The following is a 19489-nucleotide window of genomic DNA, read 5'->3' on the forward strand; positions in this document are numbered from 1 at the left end:
AAAGAAATTCTAAGCACAATTTATTTCATGACCTCAAACAGAAAGCCGTGTGAATCTGTCCTTTGATTTGGGAACAAAAAGCTTTTTAGTATTCAAAAGTATGACTAGATTACCTATGAGCATATGAAACTGGCTGAAGACAAGACATATTTTACAATAACCCTCATCAGAGAGAAAGAGAAACAGAAAGATGAGAGTTGAGTTTATTTGGATGCAATGAAAAGGAGATCAGAGTAGGAAAAATTAGTTGTCACTTGTGAAATTGTTGGCTTTGTTTAGCATGGAAGAGGAAACCATTGCTAATTAACCCTCAGGCTAGACTCATCACTAATCTTTATTATCCCATATTCTCATCCTTCTAGAGTTCTAGAATCATTTCTTTCATAGCACCTTTACCATTTATGCATTTCCCTGTGTCCATAGAATTTCAGCTCATCTCTACGGTACCTGCAGTACTTGAACACAGCAGGAAAAAAAAAGAATTAAAGTGCCTTTGAAATGTCTTGATTTTTTTGATACATATAGGGTACTTGTATCAAAAATATAGGTACTTTGTGATCTTTTAACCCAGACTGGCCTTCACCTAAGATCCTACCTCAGCAATCCAAGTACTGGATTTACAGATAACGGCCTCAAACTGGGCCTTAAACTTTCTTAAGTCCTTATCTCTTACTTCTTGACTAGAGACCTCCACTTAATGAGACTTGAAACTTCTCAAAACAGGAAGTATCTTCACTGTCCTCTCTTTATAGCCCCTCATTCGTCAAAATACAAACCACACTGGATAAATGCTTGACTTTTAGAAAAGCTATATGCATCAGACATGGCAATGAAAGACTGAAATCTTTTTTTTTTTACAATATCAGAAATAGAATGAGTCACTAAATCTGAATAGTATCGTGGGAATGAGAAGATGTTGAATCACCCTAAATCAGACTGAGGTCTTGTTGCAGTTGCAAAACAAGTTCGACAAGAAATATCCTCTTGTCTTATCTATGTAACTGTAACCCCTCTGTACCTCACCTTGACAATAGAATCAAATTAAGAGAAGAAAAAAAAACTTCTGGATTCATTGTAAGAAATCAGAAAGCTAAGTCTGGCTTGGAAAACAACACCCACTCTCACTATAGTTACTAACTTGTTCATATTTATTTATTTCATTTATTTACTTGTTTGTTGTTGGTTGCATGTGGGGCTTGAACTTTGGGGCCTGGGCTCCTTTGCTCAAGGTGAGCGCTCTACCATGGGGAGCCACAGTGACACTTCCACTCAGATTTATTTTTAGTCAGAGGGTTGGCTCTACTGACTTACAGCCAGCAGCAAATTCAGTTTTAAAGAGAAGGCGCGACGGAGGGAGGAATATGCTAGTGGGAAGGAGAAAGAAAAGGGAGGTGGAATGTGGAACGCTGGCTGTGAAGACCTCTTTCCTCGAACGCGCACAGAAGGGGCCGCATCCTATTCCTGCGCTGCTGGCTGCTGGGAGAGGCACGGAGAGCCAGGAGGCAAAGCACCTTCAGCCCTTCCACCCTCCGGTGCTTCACTGCTCTGCACCTGCAGCGCCCACCGCTCTCTTCCTCCCGTGGGAAGACTAAATTAGTGTAAATCATGTGGGATTATTATAAATACTGTGTAGTGAGGAGAATAAATTGGTTCCAATCATGTGGGTACTTTCTTAAGTACTGACTGATGAGGAAGTGTAAGTAGGCTGTAATCTATCAACAAAGTGAAGGAGGTCGTCTGGGAGAGGACACAAGAGGCAGGAACGCATTTGCATTTAAGAGGTTTTAAAGGAAGAGGAGGGAACATTTCCCAAATCGTTCTGTGAGGGCCAGCATTAACCAGAGGAGACATGGCAAAGAAAATAAAAGGGGGGCCAATATCTTCCACAAATAGCGATGCAAAAATTCTCAGTGAAGTACCTGCCAACCAAATCAAACGACGAATGAAAATCAGTACACACCATGACCAAGTGAGATGCAGCCCATCAATGCTAGCATCTGAAAATAAACTGATCTGCCAATAGAATGAAGGTCAAAACTCACCTCATGGTGTCAATACACACAGAAAAGGCATTAGACAAAGTCCTACAACCTTTTATGATAAAAACACTCAATAAACTAGCAACAGATCAGAACGTCCTTACCTAATGAAAGTCACCTATCAAAAACATACAGTTAATATCATATCAAATGCCAGAAAGATTAAATACTTTTCCCCCAAATTCAGGAACAAAATGGGGGTATCTGTATCCATAACCTCTATTGGACTTGGAAGTTGAATAGTGTTTAAAATGATTAGGCAAGAAATCAAAATATATGGCATCCATATCAAAAGGATGAAACGAAGCTACCTGTGTTTGGATTTGATGTGACTTCCTATGCAGAAGATTTTTAAGGAATACATTTAAAAAGTCATTAGAACTAATAAAATGTCATTGAAACTAATACTTGTATCCTGCAAGGCTGCAGCAGGATACAAGATCAATACACACACACACACAAATCAATTGCACTTTATATGCTACCAATACACAATTGCAAAAAATTAAATTAACAAAGAAATTGCCAACCCCCCTGACAAATTATCACAAATGTTCCCCTTATCAGATTAGCTATTGAGGAAGAATGGTCACGAAGGAAAAGAAGGAAGAACAGACAGTCTCGACAGCCACATGAATGAGAGTAGAGGGAAAACATGAGGCAGAAGGAAGAAGTGCGTACCCCATCTCAACATAGGAGACTACTACAGAGCCTGGGAGCTCAGAGGAAGAACACATTCCTTCCTCAAGTTTACAATAAGTATTGACTGGGCGCTGAGAGCACTGCTGTAGGATTGAGTGATGTAAGAATCATCACAAATGGAGTCACTAACCTTAAGGAGACCCGCGTCTCATCATATCCAGGTAAAAGAACAGAGCTGCTCTCTTGACTTCCAAAATCCCTCTCTATACTCTACATATCCCTGTTTATTTACATCTAAACTGTTAAAAGAGGAGAAGTAATATGTCTGGTCTGCCTCCTGATTTGCCCATGAGACTCAGAAACAATTATGAATGTTTCCCAAAATTCACCTGTGCCTATGCCGCACTTTAGTTTGTCTCTCCTTTGTACCTTGCGTATGTTGTCAAGAGACATCTTAAGGAAAGAAGAGGAAAAATTCATTCACTCCAAGGAATAAAGGACCACTCTGCTTTTGAATTGGGTTTTCCGTGGCGTATTCATATTTTTATATTTTTAATGCATTTCAACTCCTTAAGTTGAATACTGAAATAATTCCTTCTTGTGGCTCTCCCTACAGTAACATTGCTCTTTAGTGTTATTTAAATTGAGAAGATTCTGAAAACGTAAACGTGAACTTGTTGTGCTAGGCATAGGTGGTTCACACCTGTGATCTCAGCTACCCAGAGGGTTGAGATAGGATGATCACAGTAAAAAGCCAGCCTGCGCAGGAAAGTCTGTGATATTCTTATCTCCAATCAAATACCCCCCCAAAAGAAAGTCTGAAGTAGAGTGGGATCAAGTGATAGAGCGCTAGCCTTGAGCACAAGAGCTCAGGAACATCTGCCAGGCCCTGAGTTCAAACCCCAGGACGAGCAAAAATATTTTTAAAAAAATGAACCTGCTTTGGTTTTATAAGTACTGGAGTTTTCATATCTCTCTAAGCCTCGGAAATTTCAGATCATGTGCCTAAACTTTCAGATGTTCATAGAGCTAAATTCCTCCTGCCCTAGGGTCCAGTTAGCTGTTTTACTGCAGCATTCTAAGAGGATTATTATTATCATTGCTTGATAAATCTCTGCCTAATGGAAATGAGCTGGATGAACTCCAAGAGGATTATCAAGTTGGAAAGCTGGGATCAGATTGACCATAAAGGAGCAATGAGGGTCTTGACATGCTACCATAATGAACAGCCATTTCTGTTGCTAACTTTAAGACTGAATCTCAAAATTATGTTGGTATACTATAAACGTGGAGCCAAGACCCCAAAGGAATAGTCTTCCATAAATTAAAAAATGGGAGCTACTACTTACTGAGCGTGTGCCAGGGTCTGCGGTCACTGCTGCTTTATGTGGCCATCCCGGCAGCAACCCTGTGAGCTGGGTGTTTATCAGCACATGAGACAACCCGGGGGAGAGGTTCGTTGGGAAGTCGTGTGGCTGCTACTTCTTCCTGGGCATCCGTCTTCCAGGCTGAGCAGGGTGAGCTCCGTGCTCTGCGGCTCTCCGTACCCCATTCCTCGTGCTCTGCCCTTGGGAATCAACACCAACCATTTTCTGACAGACGTAACTTCTGTGTATAAGCTTTGGTCTCCGTCGGGCTGAGCCAAAGCCACAGGCTGCAGGAAGAGGCCAGAGAGAGGGAGCTACAGTGAGAAGGAGGACGTTTGAACTGACAAGGAGGGCTGACCCCTGCAGAGGTGCATTGTGCAGGGCTCAGAGAGGGTGCACCAGTGACATCTCCACCCAGCTGGGGCTGAACGCCCATGGAAAGATGTTCATATGGCAGAATCCAACCAACTGAATCCTTTAAGAAGCGACACTTTCCCACAATGAATTTCTAAGGACAAAAGAAAATGAAAGGTGGTTTTTTTGCCAAAGCAATCAGAAAACAACAACAACATGATACTCAACTTGAATCCTGGTACTCACCCACCTCCCAGGCTTCCACAGCTGTGTTCAGGAATTAGTTAACGTTTCCTTTCCCTAACCACAGAGGCTGCTTCTTCACGGGTTAACAAACAGAAACCCAGAACGGCGCTCAGCCCAGGCCACATACCTGACGAATAAATAGGAAGCTGAGGGAATTTAAACCTGCAGAGCCCAAGACCTTCCTTAACCAATACACACATTCTTCCTCCTGGTTATTGATGTCCAATTAAGTGATCATTCCCCAGTCTATTATTCAACAGAATAATAACAGCTCACATTCACTGCAGGTGTCCTAGGTGGTAGAGACTGTTCTAAATAATTATTATTTCATAGTCACATCAGCACTTTAAATGTATCCAGATTAGGAAACCAAGGCCCTTCATGGTTACACTAATTCTCCACAATCGTTAGACAGTAATGAAACCAGAACTGGAACTCAGATGTCTCATTTCAGAATCTACCTTTTTAATTACAACAACAGCTTTTGATTTTTCTTTTTTCTTCTTCTACTTATCTTTCTTTTTTCTTTAGGATTAGATACAAAAGAGGGATAGTATAGCGCATTTTTTAAATGGTTTCTGATAAAGCTAACCAACATATAAAGCAGAACCCAAAGGGAAGTTCTGGTTGATTAATTTAATGACTATACAAATGATCAGAGTCATTCCATTCCTGAGCTTTCTGGTTAATTGAGTTTCCATTGGCTTCAAGCTATTCTATTCCAGCCATGGACTGTTTTTACTTTGTTGTCATTGATAAGAGATGCAAGGAGAGACTCGGGACCTACCCCTTTCATGAGCTATTATTTTACTTGGCATCTATCTATGCTGCTACACAGAGGATTTTTCTCTTGAAGAATATTTAATAGGAACTGAAACTGTATGGATTAAATTTGCTAAGCAAAATTCCTCTCATTTCAAATGCTTCCCCTAATGACTGGAATCAGACATTTAAAGAACTATCCCAGCCCTGGGTGTTAAAGAAATCCTAAGTTTTCGTGCATTTTATGCTTTATAAAGATGAAAGATTCCCAATGCTGGCAATTAATAGACTGTTAAATTCAGGCATGTGGATGTGATATTGGTTTCAAATGGCACAAATAGAATGTTACTAAACTTCAAAGTGATGGTATTTTATTATATCTTCTGAGTGGGAGACATTCCAGAAATACCTTCAAATGAAGGAATTAAAATTTCCAGCTCTTTGTCATTCACTCACTAAAGGCTAAGATTATCTTAATTTTCATTTCTGCAAGTTCTTGTACTTATTCGCTTTAATATGACCCTTAATTCTAGGTCTTGATTTTAAATACCTACTTTGTGTTTATTCCACAAACTATGGATCCATTTCTCTTGGTGATGGTATGACTGCCTATCTACTCCCAATTTCCCACCCATTTTTCTTTTTTTGGGGGGGGGTCCGGTCGTGGGGCCTGAACTCTGAGCCTGGGCGCTGTCCCTCAGCTCTTCAGCTCAAGGCTAGCGCTCTACCACTTGAGCCACAGCGCCACTTCCGGCTTTTTTCTTTTTGCTTATGTGGTGCTGAGGAATCGAACCCAGGGCCCCGAGCATGCAAGGCAAGCGCTCTACCACTGAGCCACCTTCCCAGCCCCCTCCCACCCATTTTTTCATTGCTCCACTTTACATTAAGCAATAAATAAATCCTTAGTTCCATTCAGCTACTACTACTCCCTTCTCCAACAAGAATGGCAAAGTGCTGTTCCCCTCAGGTCTTCCTCCCCTCAAAATTTGCCCAACTGGCATTCTGTTTTGAATGAGAACTAACTAAAAGCCACCATTTTTATTTTTGCCATGGTTTGGATAGTCACATCTCTTGGGGCTTCCATCTTAACAAATATGTCTTTGCTCTTCTGTCCTTCTCCCTTTCTCTTTCTTCGGTAGACCCCTGTTCCCAGTTTGTTGTTCAGCAGATTTATTAGTATATCCACCCATCTGCCAAGTTTTATAGGCCAGCATTTCCTGATTGGCTTCTTTTCTACTAAATCTTATCAGAACTACTTTGCTCTCAGTCTAGGCAAGTCTTAGAGTGGTCTGGCCAGATGCTGTTTTTTATTTCTCTGTCTGTTGGCTGGTTGGTTGGTCCAGTCTTGGGGCTTGAACTCAGGCCACTGTCCTTGAGCTTTTGGGCTCAATTATATTACTCTTACCACTTGAGCAATGGTTTCACTTTGGTGCTAAACTGGAGATAAGAGTCTTAAACATCCCTGCCTGGTCTGGCTTTGAACTGCGATCCTCAGCTCTCAGTCACCTGAGCAACAAGGATTACAGGCTGGGTGAGTCCTGAGAGCCCACCTCAGGGCTGTTTTGTGAGGTTATCTGTATGCAAAAACAGCAACAAACCCAGCTGGGATTGTGTGTGAGGCCAAATCACACCTAATCAGCACCTAGTCACCCAGTGCCAGCCCTATTTCAAGAACAGTGTGAAGCACTGAGAAGAAAACGGAAAAGCTCCAGGCTATGGTTTTTGTTTTTGTTTTTTTTTAGTAGAAAGAAGAGAGGACAAGGGGGCAAACCTTCATGCCTGCCTTCCCTGCCCTGCAGTGGGACTTCAGCCTTCTGTACTGCCCGAGCCCACAGCAAGGAAAGCTACAGAGTTCCAGGCATCCCGCTCAAAGCCAGCTCTTGGCTGGCTGTCATGGTAAAAATAAGCAGTAACCAAACTGCATTCTGCGAGTAGCATTCCTAGTCCAGTGATCTGGAACATTCTCCATGATGCACATCCTGCAGGCGGTGGCCCTGTGCTGTCTTATGCTGATGCTCAGTTGTGATTCCTATGAGCATCACTGTGAAAAGCGTGGCCAACCAGGAGAGAAGACTTTCTCTGGAGCAGGAATGACAGAGGGAGGAGAGAAGACTTTCTTTGAAGCAAGTCACGAGCCATAGCTTTTTTTTACTCTGATTCTTAGGTGTAGGGCTGTGTCGAGAATGTGTGTCCTGCTGAGAGTTTCACATGTTCACAGAAAACCGAGATCTGCCAGTGTATCTTCCCAAGACAAGCATAGAGATTTCCAATTCTGTGGATTAAAAAGAACTAGAAACCACCCACCAGTGCTTATTAAAATAATGTATCAAAGAAAACCCCATTAGGGAGTACTAATGCAGGTAGTTATAATTAGTTCCAATAGAAGTTGATCCTTATTAAAGTTGGACTTATTTTTAAATTGAAAAACAGAGTGATTTTTAGAATTTTAATAAAGGCCTTTTTATGCATTGTGAAGGCTTCCAAATCAATAATTATGTTGTTTTTCCGCATATTATATTTTCTCATTAAATGGCACAGGAAGAGGTGCTTTAAAACTGTTCCTTTTTTGGGGGGGTGGTCCAGTTGTGGGGCCTGAACTCTGGGCCTGGGCTCTGTCCCTCAGCTCTTCAGCTCAAGGCTAGCACTCTACCACTTGAGCCACAGTGCCACTTCTGGCTTTTTTCTGCTTATGTGGTGCTGAGGAATTGAACCCAGGGCCTCGAGCATGCAAGGCAAGCGCTCTACCACTGAGCCACCTTCCCAGCCTCAACTATTCTCTTTTTTTGACTGAGAAACTTGGCCCATGAGACCTGGGAGCAGGAGAATAAAAATGAGAAATTCCAGACGCCGCCATATCTTGTCTGTATCCTTCACTCCAAATCATTCTCTGCTGTACTCACTGTGCAGCTACTGTGGGATGTGAGTTGAGATCCCCTGAGCAATCCAGAAACAATGGACAGCCAGCCAACCTGACCCTTCCATTGACCTGAAGGATGCCTTAACCATGCACACCTTCACACACACGACCCCAGTTCTCCCTAACCTAAGCCAGTGTCTGCCAGAAGATGTCTAAAGATGCACTGAAGAGTTCTCAACTCCTGCTCAAGCTGTCATAAAGAATTGTCTTTGTTACCTGGCTGCCACATAATAAATCTCCTTTCTCTGTCCTTCATCATGTCCCTTTATTTGGTATAGAGAGGTGAGTGCCTTGTAGTCTGCATATGAGGTGTAAATTTGAATTGCAGCACAAGAAGGTGATACCCCTGCCCCCCAAAATCATTATGTTGTATTTGCTTCTTAATTCATGCCCCTGCTTCTTTACTTTTACAGAAATCTTGGTGGTTTTATCATGGGTGAGTATACGTTTTCCCGTGTATATAGTCATATTCTTTAAACAGTTGTATTAGAAGCTAGTATTTGTGTCCATGGATGCATAGCCTGGACTGATAGATGTGGGGAAAGACTCTGTTTTTTGTTTGCCTTTGGTGTTGGCCTGAAAAAGTCCTTATCTAAAAAGTCTTAGTTAAAAATATATCTGGTTACATTTAATTAGATAATATGCAGTTGTTTAAAGATGTATAATAAACTTTAGAATTTGTAAAAAGAGATTAAAGATACATTTTGGGCATATCCAGAATCAAGTATTCAGATGATTTAATTAAAATAGAGGTCAGTGAGCATCTTCTAGATGTTGGTAACTTTGCCAGATATTCCGCATAAAAGTAACATAAAAAGAACCCAGGCACCTGCAGCTCATACCTGGAATTCCAGCTCCTCAGGAGGCTGAGATCTGAGGATCCATGGTTGAAGGTATCCAGGGCAGGAAAGTCCATGAGACTCTTATCTCTAATTAACCACTCAGAAAAAGTTGGAAGTTGGCACTGTGGCTCAAGTGGTAGAGCATTAGCCTTAAATGTGGAGAGGTTCAGGGACAGAGCCCCACGCCCTTAGTTCAAGCCTCAGTCTCTGGGGGAAAAAAACATAAAAATAACACATTTTCAGTATCAGAGTTGCATAAAATGCATTGCCTTTGGAGAACTAGTAATCTAACCAAAGTACTGAACCAAATCTGCTCATGGTTGGAAACTAAAATTAGTGAGTAACCATCAGATGAGAGTTGAGGAATAGGAAATCATCATCACACCATCAGCCACAGCTTTGTGGCAGTGATGACCCAGTACCAGTGGGTGAATACATCCATCAATGGATTATTGTAAGGCAAAGAACAATTACATAAGCGAGCCTACGGGACTAAACTTCTTCTGGTTATGTTCACAGGGCAGAGAAAAGACACCCTAGCTGTGGCAAGCAATCAATTTGAACTGCTCGGAAGTGATCAGACATGATAGAGACTTAAATGAGTGGAGAGCAACAGGAAACACTGTAAAAATACTACAACATGTGAATACATTACAACATACCATGTTTAGGGATCATTTTTTTTATCTCTATCACACTGAAAGAGTGATTACTTAACCTAATATGGTTTGGTATCGTTTTCCACACACACAGTCCTTTGCATAACATAAAAGACAATACAGTCTATATAATATCTCTAATGTTCTATTAAAATGACCGTTAGCAAGGCCAAGCCATATTTAGCCATAGAACCTTGGAGCCTCTCTTCTCCCTCCTGACTTCAAATGTGCCATGTTTCCTCATTTCTGCAGAGAAATGCTCTAATTAAAGGATTCTTTCAATTACCTTACCCATTATTTTAATGTTTTACTTTTGACAAGATAATGAGAGAGACAATCTGTTTGATCAAAGCATCTTGAGAAAGACATGAATGAATATCTAGTGTTTTTTTTATTAAACTTCATTCAATATACATATGCCAAGCCTGTAACCGAATACAGGAAAGAATAGATCATTGCCTTAAAAAATGCCTTTTAGCCAAATGTAATTATCTTAACCTTTTCTAGTTGTTAGGTTATTTTTATATTTCCTGACTAAATAGCCAGAAAAGACAAATTTGGACTATCAATAGGTTTTACATTCATGGTAAGAACTTAAATACCTATGTTCCTGCTGTAGCAACTAAAAATTTACAATTCCCTAAGGCCAATGTGTCTTTAAAATAAAAAATTGGCATCACATATGCTTGAGTCTAAACTAACATTAAATTGATTATAAAACAAGAATCTTAGATATTCATAAATGACATTTCTTTAAATGTCAACTAACCTACAAAACCCTGTTCATCAGGAATAGATTCAATCACAGATGAAAGTTTTACTTAGATTGGCTTGCCAAATGGAGATTCCATTTTCTTAGAAAAGAAAAGAAAAAAAAAGAATTCCATGGAAGCCAGATGAGGGTTATTATTAGTGACTCAACAATACCATTTAGGACAATGTGTCTTGTGGTTTTTAAATAAACATCCCTAGATGCCTGACAATTAATTACATTCATTGTCCAGTGTTATGTCACACACAAGACCCCTTGTTAAAAAGCAGGCTGGAAAATAAAGTTTTTAATTATGTACATCCAAATCTCAAGTAAAATTTAAAAAGAACAGGCATTGAGTGGATCAATTCAAGAACTCTCCTAGAAGTGAAAATTTCAAGTGACTGCAGCTATTCAATATCTTTGTTAAAGAGTGTGAGGGTAGATTCTTGGCATCTAAGGTATATCCAGAGAGATAGTCTTTGAGGAAAATGTACAAATGCTCAGGGTGCAGAGAGTTCATAACTCATACTACAGATGTTTCACTCTTTTTCCCCTAGTACCCAATTTCCGCTAATTTAATTTATCACTTTAATTAAACTTTATCGCTTTATCGCTTAAATATGTTGACTTTCACTTTGCTGTTAGGCACATTTTGCTTTCAGGTAGGCAGCCTTTCCCAAAATTAAGGGCAGGGGGAAAACTCAGCAGATCATACAGCGAAGAAAACACCAGTGATGCTAATGGGATACTGACTGAGATCATACGTAATAAATCCCCGAATAAGGTGGTTTTACTGTGTTCCGTGAATTGGAAATGCAATCCAGAACTCCAATATCTATATACCAAACAAGGTATATTTTCCTGGATTGTATGAACTGAGTTACTTTGTGTCTTTGAGCTGCACCATTGTCTAATAGATTTCTTGGAGAATATCCCAAGCACAGCTTGTATCCATTCACAAAGAAAGAAGAAGATTCCTGGTTAGAACGGTTATGCCTGCAAAGCTGTTAAGTAATGTGTGAAGGTTTCCATTCACTCAGAAAGTAACCATGCATGCTGGGTGTGTGATTCACGTGGTAAAACACATGCTTCAGAAGGGTGACGTGCTTGAGGTCAGAGTCCAGTGTCACCCAAAAATTAACACTGGGTGAGAATTGACTACATACAAGTCAGGAACGTGAAGAAAGAAAAAGAAATTACACATAGGTGTAATGCCTTTGCTTTCCCAGCTGCTATGTTAGACCGTGAGAGCTGTCAGATCCCTGAACAGAACAGCTCAGTAGCTAACAGGAGCCTAGCACATAGTGAGTGTTTAAGAAACATTGGTGGAATAAACCTTCCACCTAATTACCCTTGATCCAAAGGTGTCCAGAAGTGGGAAGACAAGTATAATTCATCCACTTAAGTGGGGTAAAGCAGTCATTCACTCACCCACTTCACGTCAGTGCAAGTTGAAGAGCCCAAAGGTGGTTACTGCTTTGATTCTTGTCCTGAAAATCTTGCCCTGTCTTTTGTGTGACCTGAAAGATTGGTTTGTTTGGTGTTTTGTTTTTTTTTGACTTGCATCCAATGTCATTTAATTAAATCTGTATGGATTGGGTTTTTCAGCTATTTGGCCAACAAGCAGATTGTCAACATTATGACGTCAACTTGAGGCCATTTTTCAGGCATTTAACGTCATCTGGATCCGCATTGGAATCAGTCTGAAACAGGGGTTAAGAACTAGGAGGTGATGGATCATGGGACCACGTCGGGAGCCATTGCAGGTGGTGTGCAGGGCAGTCACAGTGTCTGCTCTCCGCAGAAGAGTGATTCATTCGGGAACTCGATACGTGTGCAGGGGAGAAATACCATGTGAGAATGTAACAGATGTCTACAACTCGTCAGGGGGTAGAACAGACGATAGAGCCTTCAGGCTTCGCCCAAAATGCCAATAGGAGTCTTTGCTGAAAGTGAAAACGGGGTGGGGGGAGAGGGGGGACCCGAAATATCTTGTGTGTAAGTCAGATTTCCAGGCGGTGGTGGGGAGACCACGCCACGAGGAAGCGGAGAGCACAGTGCTCATCCACCGCAGCGTCTCTAAAGCCAGTCACTCGAGCCCCAGAGAGGAATAAACACCAACTTTCTCTTTTTTGTTTCTTGTTTCTTTGTTTGTTTCAACCACAGGTCACGGAACTAAAGGCGTGTTTGAGCTTCTGTCTGGCTGGCGGAGGACCAAAGAGAGTCTGCCCTTCAAAGACAGGGTGGCCGACACCTACTCCAATGTGATGGTCACCTACACCATGACCAGCTGCCTGTACCTCATCACCTTCGGGCTGGGGACCAGCCCGTTCACCAACATCGAGGCGGTGAAGGTGTTCTGCCAGAACATGTGTGTGTCCATCCTGTTGAACTACTTCTACATCTTCTCCTTCTTCGGCTCCTGCCTGGTCTTCGCCGGGCAGCTGGAGCAGAATCGCTACCACAGCATCTTCTGCTGCAAGATCCCTTCTGCAGAGTACCTGGAGCGCAAGCCTGTGTGGTTCCAGGCAGTGATGAGCGACGGCCACCAGCAGGCCCCTCACCACGAGGCCAACCCCTACCAGCACCACTTCCTGCAGCACTTCCTCCGGGAGCACTACAACGAGTGGATCACCAACATCTACGTGAAGCCCTTCGTGGTCATCCTCTATCTCATCTACGCCTCCTTCTCCTTCATGGGGTGCCTGCAGATCAGGGACGGGGCCAACATTATCAACCTCCTGGCCAGTGACTCCCCCAGCGTCTCCTACGCCTCGGTCCAGCAGAAGTACTTCAGCAACTACAGCCCGGTGATCGGCTTCTACGTGTACGAGCCTCTGGCCTACTGGAACAGCGGCGTGCAGGAGGACCTGCGCCGGCTCTGCAGCGGCTTCACGGCCGTGTCCTGGGTGGAGCAGTACTACCAGTTCCTGAAGGCCAGCAACATCAGCGCCCACAACAAGAGCGACTTCATCCGAGTCCTGCAGGGCTCCTTTCTGAAGAAGCCCGAGTTCCAGCACTTCCGCAACGACATCATCTTCTCCAAGGCCGGGGATGAGCACGACATCATCGCTTCCCGTCTGTACCTGGTGGCCAAGACGAGCAGGGACAAGCAGAAGGAGGTCATCGAAGTGCTCGAGAAGCTGAGGCCCCTGTCCCTGTCCAAGAGCATCCGCTTCATCGTGTTTAACCCCTCCTTCGTGTTCATGGACCACTACAGCTTGTCGGTCGTCGTGCCTGTCCTGATCGCGGGCTTCGGCGTCCTCCTGGTGTTGGTCCTGACTTTCTTCCTGGTCATCCACCCTCTGGGGAACTTGTGGCTAATCCTTAGCGTCACCTCAATTGAGCTGGGGGTCCTGGGCCTGATGACACTGTGGAACGTCGATCTGGATTGCATCTCTATTCTGTGCCTTATCTACACTTTAAATTTCGCCATCGACCACTGTGCACCCTTGCTGTATACCTTTGTACTCGCCACCGAGCACACCCGAACACAATGTATAAAGAGCTCCCTGCAAGAGCACGGGACAGCCATTTTGCAGAATATCACTTCTTTTCTTATTGGGTTGGTCCCTCTCCTCTTCGTGCCTTCGAACCTGACCTTCACACTGTTCAAATGCTTGCTGCTCACCGGGGCTTGCACACTCCTGCACTGTTTTGTTATTTTACCTGTGTTCCTAACCTTTTTCCCTCCTTCCAAGAAGCACCACAAGAAAAAGAAACGTGCCAAACGAAAGGAGAGAGAGGAAATCGAGTGCATAGAAGTTCAAGAGAACCCTGATCACGTCACCACGGTATGAAAGGTGTAGGCAGATGGATTTATTTATTTATTTATTTTTCTTTCCCAATGTTGCACAACGATGCAGGACGAACAAAGTCCAGACGTCAACTGCTTGGGCTGGCCGGAGATACCCAGGCAAGTCAGATCAAGAGTGCATTCCTCGACACACGTCCCAGGGTCTGCTTCTTGTGTGGGAGGAAAAAGTAGGAAGAGGAAAAGGGGGAGGGAAGTCCCATTCTTGTTCTCCCATGCAAGTTAAATTTCTCAAGGCGATTTTAGAGCTCTTCCAAGGAATCAATCAATCAATCAATCAATGAAGTGGTCATGTAGAAGGCCTAAAGATCCAACTCCTTTTAAAGAGGAAATGCTTGGGGAGAAATGGAAATGAGGGAAAATGAGGTCTCTGAATGGGGAAGATGACATGGGAAATTTTTAAATCGCCATATCACTTTTCATGTTTGTTTATTTGTTGTTGTTTAAACAGCTTGGTTCAAAGGAAACCTATGCATTTGGGAAGTGCATATTTAATCCCATCTAAACCAAAGGACTTCCTGATCCATTTTATGTGTGCATGTGTGTGTCTATGGTTATACACACATACATGTCAATGTGTCTTCACTCTACATGAAGGCCTGTGTTAAGGAAAGCATATGCTTGCAGATCGTCTGAACTTTTCTCTAGAAAGTCACATCTGCTTTAGCCAAGTGTATAAGCTCATCAGTGGCCATTCAAAACCTGTGTAGCCATCAGTGGCCGTTCAGAATCAACTCAACTGTCCAGGCAGCAGGATGGTTCCTTAGCTGTGGGACAAGCAAAATAAACAGAATTTTAAATCCAAATCCATTAGGTTCTACATATTACATTGTTCATTATTGAGACTCTAACTTTGGATGACCTAGCAAAAACCACAAAAGGCATTTGAGTTAATTCCCTCTGAACAATGTTTAAAACCTCATGTTACAGCTAAATAGTTGAGATGGCTTTTCCTTGGCCTTTAATAGTTCTCTAGATTTAAATGGGCTGATATGCTACTTTCAGAGAGCTTATCCATCTGCAAATCAGCACTTTCTGCTCACCGCCCATGGGTGGAACGGTACACAGGTGTGTATGTGTGAGAGAGAGAAAAGGGTGGAGGAGAGAACTGAAGTATTCCACAATTACATCATTCTTCTTTCCAGATGGTGAAAATATACTGTTATTGGATAGAGATAATTAGCATAAATGAAGGTAAAGTCACTGGGTGACTTGTGAAGGGAAATAGAGGTAAATGCACATGGTTCTTAATGCAAAGAAAGGAGTCTCACGCTGCCAACCCTTGTGTGTACCTTACACTCACGATGTAGAGCATTTACCCAGGCTTGACCCTACTCTTGTGGTCCCACTAACCTAGGCAATATAATTTCGTAGCTTCTTGTGACATCATTGTTCTTGTTACCCAGAAAGTAATTTCCTAGCTCTCGGCAGGTGGCTCCTAACTGAGCCTGCTGCTGCATTCTTCTTGGGTTAGAGCGGTTTCCATTGTTTGAGGTTCAAAGCTGTTTCCTAGCAAACAGACTGTGGTGGGCTGCTTGTGTGGATGAGTGCTGTGTTTCTTGTTGGGGAAAATTCCTAGAAAATGTCATTGCCTGTGTCACGTAGTAACACAATTTATTTCCAGGTAGGAAAGAACAAATATACAGTGACTATAAAGTTGGCTAGAAGCCCCTTCTGCTGAAGGAAACTGCAGTTGCCCATCCACTTGGGTTCTATTGCTTCGATTGAGTGAATAATATGAGTATCTCTCAAAGCAAAAAACAAAAATAACTCCTGAGCTTGGACGGGTTCAAAAAGGACACACAAACCACTCCATTCTTGCTATCATTCTTTGAAATAAAGTTGATAGATTAGTGAAACAGTGAAATAATTGGACTTTTGCGGATAGTTTGCCAGAATACTAAGAAAGGAAGAACAGACTTTACAATGAAAAATGTTCAGATAACAATTCATTTTATTGAGTACAGTTTGTTTTCTCCTACCTGAAGGTCTTTCCTTTCTAGTGGAAATGAACCGTATCTTCTCTGTGGTACTGATTGAGAACCATATCTATCCAAAAGGGTAAAAAAGAGCTGGCCATCATGGTACTTACTCTTTTCACTGTATTTGTACAGACATGTCACAGGAAATCCTAGCCTTTTACCTCATGAACTGCTAATGCCAGGATGAACTGATAGTTAGACTAATAAGCCTGGAGAGCATGATCTCATATTTTGAAGTGAATGTTCCGCGTTTCAGTTTGAGTTTTGGACTTGGGAGCGGGAATTCCTCTTTCACAGATCACCAGTCATTTGTGAAGATGGGATTCTGTTGCACCTTGTAAAAAGATGGGAGGTGAGCAGCTGAGAGAGTTTGCTCTCTTTGTATTCTTTCCATTCTGCATTATACCCCATCCATGTGCCTATTTTTTTTTTGTAAAGCTGATCTATTGGGGTTGGTTTCAGTCTTGAATACCATAAACCTTTCCAGATTCAAAGAAGATTGGCAGCCGGTTTATAAAAGAAAGAACAAGCCATGACAGTTGCCAAAAGTGAATATGAGGACCGTGGCACATGAGGCCAAATCACCAGAGAGGTTCAAATAGATTTTCTCCAACTTCATGGTCTCTATTCAAATGAGGAAAGAACTTTTTTGATTATGTCCTCAAAGTTTCTGGGACAAACACCAATTTGTTATTGTTCAACTGTCTGGGGAGAAGGCATTTTGGAAGGAACATTAGCTTTTCCAAAAAACCATGGTACTCTCTAATAAACCATAGCAATAATTCACTGAAAGAGATAGAACTCCATGTCCTGGAAGAGTTAATGCAATCACTCCTCCCCTCAAAATAAAAATGCCTTCACTCAGACTCCAGAAACAATTTAAGCCCAGAAAAATTGAACAGAGTGGCATCTTACTGTGAAACAGATATTTCTAAGATTCCTTTCCTGAGTAGCAAGATGCACCTGAAAATATGAGATCATGACCTGCAGGTAGCTCCCACCTGCCCTCTCTCACTGGCTTGTGTGGATCTCTCCCGTTGATTCTAACTGTATTGTCAATCTATGAAACATAAATGGCTTCAAATTAGAAATTTGTCTGCTGTGATTTTGGTACAAAAGAACATTGTGGGAAATATTTCATATTTATGGAATATTTTATTTACCGGCTTTCTTTCCCCTCTGAAGGTGATAGCTTTTAAAGTTTGGAAAGCCCTACCTGATCTTTGTTGAACCTTGAATGGGAATTTGTCCCCGCCTCCACTCCCGTCCAGCCCCAATCAGACTTTGAAATAGAAAGAATATCACAAACCCCACTTTCCAGAACACTAAGCTTCAAAGAGGTACTCACCTAAATTACAGAATGAAATAATAGCTCGAGTCTTAACTGCCGTGGTTGAAGGACACGTCAGACTACCTTGCACCCTGTGTAAGTCCTTTTAATGGAGATGTGTGCAGATGTCAGCCATGAATTTTTGCAGTAACCTTGCACCTCTTTGAAGGTTATGCATGAATATCTTATGACAGAATTGTTGTCCTCTGTGGTTGTATCATGTGAATGTCTCATTTGATTCCCATTTATTCCCACAGGACTAAATTCACAGGTTGTATGTGGTACTGTGGAAGGAAGAATTGTGATGAATTCTCCACAAAACCATTTCTGTGTGTTGAGCTCCAGTGCGTGAGCCATGTCCATTGTGTAATTATCCATTGCACTTTACCATATCGAGCTAACCCTTCTAGACTTGTGGTTAGAACTAGAGATTGACTATTTCCATTCAGAACTACATGTATTTTTATAAGTTGACTGTAAATATCATAAACTACAGTCGCATATTTTTATGACCAAATAGTTATAAATGCACGGCACTATGCATGCCTTCTTACAAATAGTACATAGATTATTAAAGACACTATTTTCAGGGTTGATGCTCTTTTTCTTAAAATTCTCATATCCCCATCATAAATGCCTTGTGGGTTTTGGTCTCAAGGCCTGAAGTCCACAGAAAGTCCCATCCTTATGAGAAGACAATTCCAAAATTGTCTTCCCAGTGTAGCATCCGCTTCTTCTAGACTGTCCACTGCAAAATCTCATTTCCAGGAAAAGGGCCTGGGGAATTTTATATTGGTCAGTAATAAGCCTACATCCATATTCTCTGTTTGTTAAAACCATAGTGAACCCGAAGATTGAGCACCATGAAAATGGAAGTTAGGGCTTGACCCTGGGGAATAGAGAATTCAATGGTTTGCTCAACCTCCTAACCCAGGGTTCAGTCTATTTTGTTGGTGTTGACAACATAGCATTGAGAATTCCCTCAAATGTGAACTGGGAAGAACTTTCAAGTGTGACCTTTGATTTCTTTCAAAGGAAGATCCCTCATTCTCTTAAAAAATAAAAAAAAAGTCTTGCTCTTTCTGTGACTGCAAGCAAAATCAAGACAAATTTTATGACATTGTCTCAAAACATTGTCTGTGGCTGAGTTGATAAGATGTTGAAATCTTGTCCGCTGACATCTAAACACAGAACTTGGCATGAGCACCGTGGTGCAGGTCTTAATGCCAACTGCTTGTAAGCAGTGATCGGCAGATTTACGTAGGGAAAATATACACTCGTTTGCTCTTTTTCCCTCATGTAATGACATTGACCAAAATGAAAACAAAGGTCTCAAAACTGAACACAACAAAGCTTCTCTCTATAAAGGGATTCCTGTGGGTCTGATAGTAGTGAATTTCTTTGATTTCTAGATTAAAGTTCCCAGGTTTACCTACCATCGTGTTGGATGGAAAGATGTGATCTTCTGTCTTTTAATTGGGTAGCATCAGATTAGACAACACTTGGAATTAGATTAGAAGAATGTTGACAGATAGACAAGCCCAACTGTCAGAAATCAAGGTATCTGCACAAGACAAGAAAAGTAATTCCCTATATGTTACGGTTTCAAACACAGCACAGAGAATCAGATAGTGCCTCAAAACTATAGATTTATAACTGCTACTAAACTTGGTTATATGCAAATATATCCCACTGGAAGGGTGCATCTGGATTTCTAAGCATGAATTGGAGCCATAGCCCCTTCATGAGTGAAAGTGAAATGTTTTGAGAAGAGGTTTCAA

The 19489-nt window shown here is 41.8% G+C and overlaps 1 protein-coding gene across 1 annotated transcript in view; it reads left to right on the forward strand.

Annotated features, from left to right (window-relative positions):
* Positions 1 to 14382, forward strand: part of Ptchd4 (patched domain containing 4) — a gene marked incomplete at its 5' end in the record, with an annotated part of 95726 nt that extends 81344 nt beyond the window's left edge. The window contains one exon of the mRNA XM_013019157.1: positions 12749 to 14382. Coding sequence (XP_012874611.1) covers positions 12749 to 14382 — 1634 coding nt within the window. The remainder of the gene's footprint in view (positions 1 to 12748) is intronic.
* Positions 14383 to 19489: the final 5107 nt, after the last annotated feature.

Source organism: Dipodomys ordii, unplaced genomic scaffold, assembly GCF_000151885.1.
Source record: "Dipodomys ordii isolate 6190 unplaced genomic scaffold, Dord_2.0 Scaffold44, whole genome shotgun sequence".
In the NCBI taxonomy this organism is placed as follows: domain Eukaryota; kingdom Metazoa; phylum Chordata; class Mammalia; order Rodentia; family Heteromyidae; genus Dipodomys; species Dipodomys ordii.